The sequence below is a fragment of the Typopeltis vanoorti genome, chromosome 8 (assembly GCF_054136105.1).
Source record: "Typopeltis vanoorti isolate ZY-2024b chromosome 8, IOZ_Tvanoo_1.0, whole genome shotgun sequence".
Lineage (NCBI taxonomy): Eukaryota > Metazoa > Arthropoda > Arachnida > Uropygi > Thelyphonidae > Typopeltis > Typopeltis vanoorti.
In genome coordinates this window covers 68,391,992-68,404,923 of record NC_143556.1, presented here as the reverse complement: position 1 = coordinate 68,404,923, position 12,932 = coordinate 68,391,992, and the positions used below count along the sequence as shown (strand labels likewise).

The window sequence follows — 12,932 nt, the reverse complement described above, 5'->3', positions numbered from 1 at the left end:
CTTGTCGAAGTTGAATGTGTCTGGAGCTAATCTGTTATCTCAGATGATATGGCCACTTGAATAGAATGGGTGAAGAAAGGTTAGCAAAACTGGTGTATGATGCCATGATGGCAGGAAAAAAATCCAGAGGAAATCAATCCACCTAGACCAAGATTTAGGCAGACTGATTCAGTCAAAAGTGGCTTAGAAGCACGAAATCTTATATATAAAAACACTGGAGTGCTCACAAGTAATAGATTGATCTGGAGGAAAATTGTTGATAAGAGATCTTAATCAGGTAGTGCTGTCATAGTAACCTGAACATCCCCTTGGAGGTACATCTCAGGAAATGATGATGATGATGGAATTTAACAACAGCACTTATCTCAAGACCTAAAAAAATTAAAAAATAATGTTTTATATAGGCACAAAATATGCCAGCTAAAAAGGAACACCGATCTCTCTTAAATTCAATTGTATTTCAAACAAAAGTTAAATAAAGCAACTTCTTTAACTTTTCAGCAGAAAACATTCTTTTTTCTGGAAATTATAAATGTAGATTTCCTATTTAGAGTAAGAAATATGAGCATTCAGACTTGGATAGTATCGATTTTGAATACTCCCACGTTTCTCCATAAAATGCCTTCCAGAAAAGTCACATAAAATATTACTTCTTTTCTACTTTCAAGATGCACAATTTTTATCATGTTTTTAAATAAAAGATTTCCAAGGAAAAATATAACCATTTAAAAATAACTGACTGTATTTATTCTCCCAAACAACTGCTAATTTCTTATTGTCCTAATGGAACATTGTTTATCCAATTCCAAAGTTCCTTTAATTTCTTGCACAACTTATTCCAGTTATTGTTGTAATGCAACAGCTAATAACTTAAAACAACTTTCTTTATTAAAGACTACTACCAATGGAACTTTTCTCTAACTTATTCTGAAAATTCTTCCATATCTCTGTCTACTATACACATCTCTTTCTCTCATGACTCTTTCAGCTGCTTACTAGTTACTGTATTCTTTTCATTCATGCATGTTTGAATGCACATGGCTTCTGGTTTCTATTTCAGTCATGAAATGAGAGTAGTCGCTTTCATTACAGGTTATCCTCATGGCACTTTGTTTGAAAGTGGTAAAATCTCACATGTTTAGTGAAATAAGTAAGTCTTTTTAACTTATGTATAAACATATGCAAACATTAAATTGTAATCCTTATTCTGGATAGACTAACTTACAATCAAGTGAATTCACCTGTTAAAAATTTAATGCTACAATTAAGCACATATATTAACAATGCACAATTATGTAAAAAAAAATAACAATTAATTTGTGCTTTACTCAATAACATTTCACACTGACAAAAAGGAATGTAGTAATTAGAAAAATGGAAGATTTAAATTTACACATTTAATTATTATTTCTACCCACTGCAGGGTGAAGGCCTCTCCCATTGTGGGAGGTTTGAGTTTATGGAAGTTTGGGTAGTGGCCCTTCCCTTAATGCATAGCATTATACGTGTCCACAAGGAGATGTGCTTTGCATTATGGGAGATACTAAGGCAAGTAATGAGAACTTATACCACCTTTACCACGAGTCATCCCAGTCTAAAAAGTACTTCAGGTGCAAACTTTGTTTGCTAACACTTGGATAAAGGATTAAACCCAATATATAATTAGAGGTTTTGGTGTCTACTACTCCCATAGTGACCCAGTCCATATTGGGAAAGTGTCACAAACATCCATGTCTACGAAGGATTCGAACCCGCAGACTTGGCTCAAGAGCAGATATACTAGTTACTCAGCCAAACAGGCCAACACACACACACACCATCTCCCTTTCTTTCCTTGAGTGAAGGCAACTAGGCACAGTTATAAGATTAAGAATAAATTAATAAAGTACATAAAACAAAACTTACATGGACAATATTATGCATACACATTATTCACAAGAAAATTCATAAATAAAATCTAAAAATAATCCTTCCAGAAAAGATAAGGAAATTAAAATTTCATGTGTTTGTAGCAAAGAAAGCACGTACCAGAAATGCTATTTCCTGAGTGAAATGCAAAGCCTCCTTGGCCACTTATTCCTTCAAGACTTAATGGGTTCATTCCTATAAAGATAAATCATCTTTTGAAACATAACTTTAAAAAATTTCAGCAAACTAATGTAATTTAACTAAAATCTTTGTGATCCAATTCTGTTTCACAATGCTGCATTTCAATTAAAAATAGAAAATTTTTGATACTCAAGAATTTCTGAAAAATCATGATGCTTCGAAAATTGTTTAAAATTAGATTAAAAAAAAAATAATAATCTAGGCTATTTTAGCAATGGAGCAGTCCCCTTTGTAACAGCTAGACTGAAAAGAGATGGAATTAAAAGTAATGGTAGAAAAAAACTTGGTACAAAACTAAGACGATATATAACTAAAAGTGGTGAGCACAACCATCAAACGGAAACCTTAACAGCGGGTACAGAGCAGCGGAATACTCCAGTACAACCTGTAAGTACTTATAGTGTATTAAATCAGCCACGTGAACGCACTCACGATGCCTACCGTACACAACAAAGATGGCAGCATCAAAAGCCAACGGCGAACAAGCACCACGTGTCTTGCCAGCAGAGTGCTGTCAACAAACCTATTATATGGCGCAGCTGCAAAACTGGTGTCACAGACAGAAAAAAAAGGGCATATTCTGTGAGTTCTGTTCCCACTGGCTGCACGCTTCCTGTGCAAAAATAGACAAAGCTGCATAAAAGCTACTTATCAAACTTAACCATCCATTCTACTGTTCGCTGTGCCTCCCTTCGGTAAAACAACTTCTGAACATAGGTAAACGTGTCAAAAACTTCGAATAGCACATCAATGCTTTAAATGAAACTTTTACCTCCAAAATACATGCAGGCGAAGCTAAGCTAGAACAAATGAAAACCAGTGCAACGCAAGCTCTACTTCGCCAGCGAAAGAACTTTGTGATCTAATCGCATCAACGGTAAACGACTTGATGGAGGCTAAACACAAAAAACTCAAAGCCATCATTTTGAACTTCCCGACGGAAAATCATTACAAGAGAACATCAACAAACTAGCTGAAGAATGCAACATCGATCCTAAGAATATCTTCAGTTGCCATCGTTTCAAGCCTATAAATAAAAGGAAGAACAGAACGAACTTTCCGCGCCTAGTTAAAGTGACTTGTGACACACCGACAAGCACATCAAAAATAATAACAGCGATCAACAACAAGTTCAAAGACACATGTCCCCAATTGCGCATACCTGCACAACCAGACTTATCATTTGTACAAAGGGAACAAAGATGCCAGCTTCAAAGACAACTCAAAGAAAAATGTCAAAATGGTGACAACAGTTGGACCATTGATTACAGACAAGATAAACTGGCGAAAAAACCAAGTGATGCCACTAGCAGCCACCATGGAGACCAGCATGTAGGCACTGCATAGGAAATGTGCAAGACCCATGCGGCCCAACATATGACTCACAAAATCCCACACATCCACTACACCAACATCCGTGGCCAAAACTCCAACCTAATAGTGTTCACTACCACCTACAGTCTACCAAACCCCACCTACTCTTCCTGGCAGAAACTCAAATCTCACACCTCCCCCCAGCACCACTTATCTCAACCTTCCAAACTACTCACTCTTTAACAACTTTCATCCTAAGGGTGGTGTCTGCGCATACATCTGCTCTGACATACCTCGCCAGAGAGTACCCAACTTTGACATTCTTTGGTTGAAAATATATCTTTCCCACTCGGTCCAATTCATCTGCTGTCTCTATCGCTCTCCCAACACTACAAACCACCCTGAGCTCTTTAATTTTCTCTCACTAAAATTCGACTTTCTCCAATCCCACTTTCCCAACAGCGAAATCATCCTCCTAGGAGATTTTAATGTCCACAACACCAGCTGCCTTTCCTCCTCCAGTTGTACAGATCTTGCAGGCAGAGATTCTGAAACATTTGCCATGACTATCGAAACCTCCAAATACACAGTGAAGTGCATTTGGAGGTTTCGAGACCCTTCCAAATACACAGTGAAGGTAGTGAGTTCCCTGGGCAATTCTGACCACAACCTAGTGCTCATCTCCTCCCACATGCAACAACATTTATACAGACACTCCCATACAAGAGTAGTTTGGCACTATAACAGCGCCAAGTGGGACAGCCTCCGTAACTTCTATGCCATTCCCATGGTTGGACTATTGCTTCTGGCCTTCCAACCCAAACATATGCACTGTGCTTATAACCAAAGTAATCCTCATTCAAAGCTTACACCAAAGCCCATAATAGATGCAAAAAAACAATCAATGCTATCAAAACAGAGTTCAAAAGAGAAAAGCAGAAAACTAGCAGCCTGTCCAAAAGGCTGCCAAGCCTTTTGGTCTCTCACCAAAGCAATTGGCTGTAACTTCTGTCCAACACTATTCCCACCCCTATCATACCCAGATGGCTCTACTGTATCATCACCCACAGAAAAAGCCAATCTTCTGGCTTCATATTTTGCTTCAAATGCATACATAACTGACGATGGTAAATGTCCCCCAACCATTGCAGACACCCAACATACAATGCCCCCTATTTCCTTTTGCCAGGATGAGATCAGAAAAATATTGTCCAAATTAAACACAAAAAAGTCTCCTGGCACTGATGGCATTCCCCATATTGTTCTGAAAGTTTGTGCTCCAGAACTGACCCCTATCCTATGTCACCTATATATACTCTCTTACTCCACTGGAATCTATTCCACAAACTGGAAATTGGCCTATATTCAGCCCATTCCCAAGAAGGGCGACAAGTCACTGCCATCCAATTACTGCCCTCTCTCGCTTACCTCAGTCATGTCAAAAGTAATGGAAAAAATCATCACTTCCCAACTCCTACACTATCTTGAAGACACTCACCAAATAAATGACTACCAGTATGGCTTCTGCCACTGCTGATCAACAAGAGATCTACTCACATACGTCACCCATCTCTGGACAAATGCATATAAAGAGGTTTGGTGAATCTCAAGTGATTGCACTAGATATCTCCAAAGCCTTTGACTGGGTCTGGCACAAAGGCCTACTAGGCAAACTACCATCATTTGGTCTGACCCAGGACTTCTGTAGTTGGATTGCCAGCTTTCTGTCTGGATGCACACTGTGTATGATGGTGGACGGCTCCTGATTATCTCACCACTCAATTAATGCAATAGGTTGGTGAGAGGACACAAGATTCTGTCCTCTCACCAACCCTCTTCCTGCTATATATATCAATGACCTACTGCAATTGACCTCCAACCCAATACACAGTGTAGTGTGCAGACGACAGCACACTACACTCCCCGCTTGCATTTGATAAGCCTTACCCTACACAACTCACCTCAACCTATAGAACATCAACCACCACCCTCAACTCCGATCTCCAAGCCATCCTACAATGGGATTTGGATAACCTCATAAATTTCAACGGCAATAAAACCCAGTTCTGTGCTATTTCCCATAAAAAAAAAAAAAAAAAATTTTCCCAGTATCCTTTTTGATGATATCCAAATTTCCAGACAGTTTTGAGATCTCGCTTCTTGGAATCACTTTCACATCAAACCTCTCCTGGCATAAACATATCACAACCGATGCATCCTCAGCCTAAAAAAAATAGGATTTCTCTTTCGCTCAAGACGTTACTTCACCCCTAAACAGCTATTAACATTATACAAATCACAAATCTACCCAGCTATTGAATACTGCTCCCACATATGGGGTGGAGCCCCTAAAAGCTCTCTCAAAATGCTTGACTCAATACAGAGGAGAGCAATTAGACATCAACGATCCATCCCTTACCAACTCTCTCACCCCACTTTCACACAGACGTATGGTCTCTGCAGTATGTATATTCTACAAATATTTCCATGGCTCATTGAAACACGTGCAGCTGCTGCACAAGATCCCTTCACAGTACACCTAGAAACAAACAGAACAAGTTTCTTTTCCTCTTCCTTCATCCCTGCAACTGCTACACTGTGGAACAGTCTCCCTGCTGCTGTGTTTCCCAAGGAATACAATTTAAAGTCATTCAAATCAAATGTATACAAATTCTTCCTTTCCCAACCCACTACCCATACACGGTACTAATGTACTATAGGTTGACCAACCAACCTCCTGTGTATGGGCCAAACATAAAAAAAAAAAAAAAAAAATATCCATGCTTACAGTGGGATTTGAACCCACAACCTGTTGGTTGGAAATTGGATATACTAACCACTCAGGCTAGTCGTTCCTACTGGAAGGAGTCATTTGCAAGTCATGCACTGAATGATTGCCTGCGGAACAATTAAAATAATGTAATGTATTTTGCATAGTACTAGCCAACTAAAGAGACAAAATAAGTGTATTCCATATACAACTGTATGTATTCTCAAGTTTTTCTTTTCCTTTCTTTCTTTTTTTGAAACTTCCACCCATGAAAGGACTGGCTAAATGAATATGAGAGGAACAAAATGCTCTAAGTAGGTTTAAACGTTTCTCTAGATGTCAATCCTTTCTTTTAAACTTACATGGTGATTCGAATGCATTTTTGAAAATTATGGAGACAACTACCATGTTTGAATAACAACTTTAGTTTAATATGACTAAAATCTACATTCGACGTTTCGACCTTCATGTCAAGGTCATCTTCTGAAGCATCCAACTATACACAGAAAACAAGCTACACTATAATGCAACCTCCTTCACAGTCTACCGAAAACCGACACACACTGGCCAATACATACATGCTAATTCATACCACCACCCATCACAAAAATATGGAGTCATTAACATCCTTAAAAACAGAGCTACAACAATTTGCTCTAACCAGCAAGCCCTGAAACAAGAACTAAAAATCATCAGCGACACATTCATAAATAATGGCTATAACAAAAATACTATTAATAAAATACTCCATAAAACAACAACAAAAACAAATCTAGATTACAGTTAAACCATAGCCATCCCATAATAAAGGGTTATCAGAAAAAAATAAACAGAATCCTACAACATTATAACCTCAATGCCACTTTAAACCACTCACTAAACTTAAAACCATATTCAACTCCTCTAAGGATCCTCTCCTCCCATTAGCACACCCTAGAGTCTATTGCATCTGCTGCACCTGTAACTTACCGTACATTGGTGAAACAGAATGGACAATCCCCTATATGCAAGAAAGAACACATTAGACACATTAAATATAACCATTATGGTGAAGCAGGCCTCTCAGACCACGCGCTCAACATCTTACACCAAATCAACTGGAAAAGCTCCCGCTCTTTACACCACAAAAACCTGGTATGAAAGGAAATTTAAGGAATCCTGCAAAATCCTGATAAACCACCCAAATATTAACAACAAAGTTGGCATGAAAATTCCAAGGATCTGGATGGCACACATTCAGCATATCTAATATATAAGATCCAGCATAAGTCAGGACTCTAGCCAATCTTCAACTAGTATTAGAAACCATTCCATACCAACTGGCTGGAATGTACAGGTATAATCATAATGTTAATATATGTATATAGATAGATACTTGTTGTTACGCCCAATGTATTCCTACAACCAACAGATAACACTAATAATAGGACTCTAGTGTTGATGTATAATTTTTTTTTTTTTTTTTTTTTTCACCAGAGGGCAGGCCAACAATTGTTGTAGCGCGGTTGGTGAGTATCTTTAACAAACCAGTTTGATTGTAGTGTAGCTTGTTTACTGAAGATGACCTTGACATAAAGGTCGAAACGTCGAATGTAGATTTTAGTTAAATTAAACTAAAGTTTTTATTCAAACACAGTAGTTGTCTCCATAATTTTCAAAAATTTCTCTAGATGTGTTTTCAACCTTTACTGAAGTTTAGAATAAAATTAAATTTGGGCTATCAGAAAAAGCAGACATAAAAACAACATCTTTTCTCTGGAGACCTAAAAATTTAGGAAATGTTATGAAACATTGTGGGAAAAGGGTAGGACTAATAGTAATGATATGCATCTACTACATTTCTGCTCAGAACAGACTGGTAACATTAATAGCAAATTCACATGAGGAGAGAGCACAAATACAAGACAAGAATACCCATAAGGAGTCCTGTAAGCTGTGTTACAGATGACAGTGATATCACAATATCCCAGTCTGGGATGCGAGAGTATGCAATGCAGTTGAAGAAGGAAGTGACCACTATCTAGTGTTAATAAAGATAAAAATGAATATCACAAGGGAAAAAAATTATTTGCAGGTCTCCAAAGAATTAGAGCTGAAGGCTCTCAGATGTGAAATGTACATCTCAAATATACAATTATCGGAAAAAAAAACGTGAAATGATTTCAAAAATAATTTAACTGAGCAGCAGAAGTTTTGCTGTAGGAAGCACCTAAGGAAGTTGCTGCCAAGAATACAGAAATAAGATATCCATAGTTGATACAGCAGAACCTTTTTTTTCCCTCCTCCACTCACAAATACAGATGTACAGCATGTTTGACATCCATTCAAAAGAATAGAGTTCATTGGAACAAGACAAGAGTCCTTCACAAAAGTCGGTTCCTCATGAAACGGCTTTATAAAGAAACGTGAAACTTTACTCCACTCTCCTAACTTAAACAGATCCGATGGTTTACGTCTATCCCCTTTATAGGAGATAGTACTTTATAAATCAGTTAATCTTTCCTAACTTTTATTTTGTGTGTGTGTGTGTGTGTGTGTGTACATATATATATATATATACAGGGTGTTCGGGATAAATTTGACATATTTATAATTAATTATATTTTTCCGTAAGTTACATGTATTAACACACGCTTCTCTTCATTTAAAAGTTTGGACCCTTCTTCATTCATATACAAGATGTCAGAAAGGATGGATAGCTGGAACCCACCTGAATCATGGAAGAGAATAACTTGTATCATGATGATTCGTGCCCGCCATCAAAATAAGGATATTACGACTGCTGCCCAATGCTCCCTGAATACAGTAAAAACAATCAGGCATGAACTAGAGACTTGCAATGGTGACTACGAGGATGTAGCAAGAAGAAAGATCCCTAGCAGACGATCTGATTGCGTTCGTACAGCAGAATTCCTCGCAAATCTGCAGGAACAGGTGTTGAAGAACCCTGGCATTGGAATTCGGGCTTTGTTCGTGGAGTTGCTAACTGTAGTCAAGCCCTGGATAACAAGGGTAGCCAATGGTAGGCCGTATGTATGGCAGCAGGATTCGGCCCCTTGCCACACCTCTGGGAAAAGTCAAAAATGGTTGTCTGAAAATTTCTACGACTTCACCAGTCCAAATGTTTGGCCTCCAAACTCCCCAGACCTTAACCCCATGGATTATTTTGTATGGGGCGCAGTTGAAAAAGACACCAATCGCACTTCCAGTAATACAAAAGCCCAGTTAATGGATAAAATTAAAACAGTTTTTGCGGCCCTTCCCAGGGAGACTGTAGCATCAGCTTGTTCGAGGTTCCGAAGCAGAATTGAAGCTGTGATCGATGCTAATGGTGGTTATTTTGAGTAAATCTTGTTGATAGTATTGTAATTAACTCTGCCTGTAATGTTTTTTTGTCAATTCATTAAATTTAATAGATACAAAGAAGATTTTCTTTTTCCTTACGAAACTGTCAAATTTATCCCGAACACCCTGTATATATATATATATATTTTTTTAGTTAGGAAATTTATTGACCTTTTAAGTTATCTTACATGAGTTACTTAGGTGGCACTTTTTGGAATTGTCAGTTATTGTTTAATTAGCTTTATAAATGTACTGAAGATGCCTGTGATACTTAGGCAAAAATGATACTAACAAATAATATTTTACGTTATTATAATTTTTAATTCATGTCTGCTCACAGTATTTCCTTATTGAAACATAGTTGGCCTATTGTTCAAAGAAATTCCGCACATGGGGGGGAGCATTCACACTCCTTAAATAAAAGGCCATGCCTCTGAATGATTGTTTATTTAAAATTTGAAGTGACCAAATCTAATGTTTCGAACTCCACAACCAAGTTCGGGTTTACTTTTTCCTCATTTCCTCTAGCATGCAGTGAAGGTTTTTTTTTCTTTTTTTCAAGAGCTATATTTTACATCAGATGCTATGAAGAGAACTCGACCTTTCTTCTTTTTGATGCTGCAAAATGGATATTTTTCACATTGTTGTTGGTAGTACGAGGTGGTATCAAAAAAGTTTTGAGACTAGTTTTGTAACACGGCAACAGATGGCAGCACAGTCACAGGGAGCACCGACCTTCATAAGTCAGTGTGCCAAAAGACATTGTCATGCAGAATTTCACGTTCGCTCTTTGTTCGGGAGCCGTGCAACTGATGCTATTCTGACCATGTGTGTTACCACATTGGCGATTTCATCATAGACAGCAAGTTAGAACAAAGAGCGAACGTGAAATTCTGCACGAAACAGGGCAAATCTGCCATAGAGACATTTGACATAATTTGGCAAGTTTACAGCGATGCTGCAATGAGTCGTTTGAGGTGTTTTGAATGGTATGCGCACTTCAAGAGTGAAAGAACATCACCGGAAGACGATGAGATATCAGGAAGACCATCAACGAGCTCAATCCCAGAAAATGTCGAAACCATTCGGCAACTTGCGCATGAGGATCATCGGGGAATACTCCACAACATTGCTGCCATTGTCAGTGTGTCATACATTACAGTCCAGGCAATTCCCACGTGTGATTTGAACATGCATCACCAAGCTCTCCTCACAAGAGTTTCTCGTCGTTGACAGAACCTGATCATGGTCATAGTGCTAAGGGGTATGTGCTTTTGTTTCAGGTCCTCAATCCATGATGCAAGTAGCTTTCACATATCACCGATAGGACCTTGTCCTTGCTTTGTCGCTATCGTTGATTTAATGGAAGCAGATCCTTTCACAGTCTCTACGATTTTATGCTTATTTTTCAAAATGATTGTCACCGTAGAATGAGACCATCTAAACTCATGTGCGATCACACTGACAGCGTTACCAGCTTCATATTGCTTTATAACTTGCAACTTCTTTTCAAGATCAATTGCTCGCCTCTTTTTCTGTGATTCTTTGCTAGGTTTTTTTGATTGGGCATGTAAGGGCCATGTTGCACAAAACATTGTGAAATATTTAACGATAAATACACAAATAACCCATTTCTCATACACAAAATCAGCAGAGGAACTGTTGAATACAAAGGGCTGACTGCCGAGGGAGATTGCCGCTGAAAGTGCGTTGCCAATGTGCATGCTTTACTTTAACCTCGCTTGTGTCTAAATATAGCCGAAAATGTTATTTATTCCCTGATGGGATCACGGATGAATCTTCGAAAGAACGTAAGGTGAGGGATGACTGTACTTGAATTTGCTGGCTTCCTCAATTCTTTCTCTGTTGAGGGCACACTTGTTTCTCAAGAGCTTCCCTATCTATATTACTTTGAGAACCATAGTCTTTGTCTTGCTAGAGTTGCATTTAAGTCCTCTGTTCTTGCTGATCTCATTAACTTTGTTAAGGATTCATTATAGTTTTTCCTTGTTATCATATAAGAGTATTGTATCATTAGTGTACTTCAGATTACGGATTCATCTTACCACCTCCCGCAATTTCACATATCACCTCAATAACCATTTAGTAAAAATTTTAGACGTCACCTATGAATTTTTGTTAACATAGTCAAGAACTTGTAAACTGCCCATTCAAAATGTCCTTTAAAGATAAGGCTTAATGTTTTTTCCAATAACCATTAGCTTTTATTTATCAGTTCCTGACATGTTTGAACAGCCTAACACAACCAAATGATTCGATTCTTTCTCTGAACCTGGCAGTATTAAATGTTTGTAGGTCACAGAACCATCCAGCATGGCACGAAAACTGCAGATGTCATCTGCACAATTTCTAAAGCAAGTTGAGCAATTTGGTGACTATTCAGTTGTTCAACACTTGCAGCATCAGCACCTCCTCTGCCTTACTTATCAGCAATGGATCATCAATATGCACAGTATGTCGAGTTAACAACAGAGAACTCTTGATTGAGGAGACCCACAATATTTGCATCCTCCCCCTTCATGTAACGTTCATCCTTCCCAGTTTATCTTGCTGCTGTATCACTTGTGCAACTGTAGATTTTAGAAATCCAGTTATCTCTACAAGAAGGTGTTAAGCAGATGGCTTCTGATTTGATCCAAGTAAAACAATTTTGTTATCTAGTATCAAATCTCTGGATGACATCTTGGTAATCATCAACATCTTGCATGTCAGAATGCATTACTTAGCAAATCATCCTGCATTCCACATGCTTGTACTAATCGCAAACATGCTATTTGACAGTCACTTCAAGCAGGTTCGTTAAAATATCTGAATAGCCTTTGCACTACTGAATGAAGTGGCAATGACAGACTCAGTAATGTGGCCACCATTCAAATTAAATGATATCCCAGACAGGCAAACCAAATTCTGATGTTAGAGGCTTAATGGAGTGAAAGAGCACTGAGAAAAGATTTAAAATATTTAATTATGAGTAAGTAGATTTTTTGCCCAAAAAACAAATGTGACAAATTATAACTAATAACACTGGGTTTAATAGGTCATGATAATATAGATAGTTAAAGCAACTAGTTCTGCCACATATGCTAGTGGATTCTTCTGGGTTAGGAAGAACAAAAAAATACAATAAACGATAAACACGAGCCATTACATAACTAAAACCAAACACATATGAATCGTTACACAAAAGTGAAAAAACAGAAAAATGTGGACTGTTGAAACTGGCATGGGTCAGCCATTGTTCACATGCATGATAGATGACAGGAAAGATCAAACTTCCAAATATCACATAAAATCATTCTTTGGTTTCTTTTGCATGTACCATGTGAGTGGATAACCATTATAACCTCTGATGTTGTGGGCACTGAAGTTGTCT

At 37.9% G+C, this 12,932-nt stretch overlaps 1 protein-coding gene across 4 annotated transcripts in view; it reads right to left on the bottom strand.

Annotated features, from left to right (window-relative positions):
* The window catches only part of LOC150104072 (CUGBP Elav-like family member 1), a 579,257-nt gene that overhangs the window by 256,620 nt on the left and 309,705 nt on the right, over positions 1–12,932 (bottom strand). For all 4 annotated transcript variants that reach the window (XM_090397270.1, XM_090397273.1, XM_090397272.1 and 1 more), the window contains one exon: positions 2,029–2,103. In XM_090397270.1, coding sequence (XP_090253396.1) covers positions 2,029–2,103 — 75 coding nt within the window. The remainder of the gene's footprint in view (positions 1–2,028; positions 2,104–12,932) is intronic.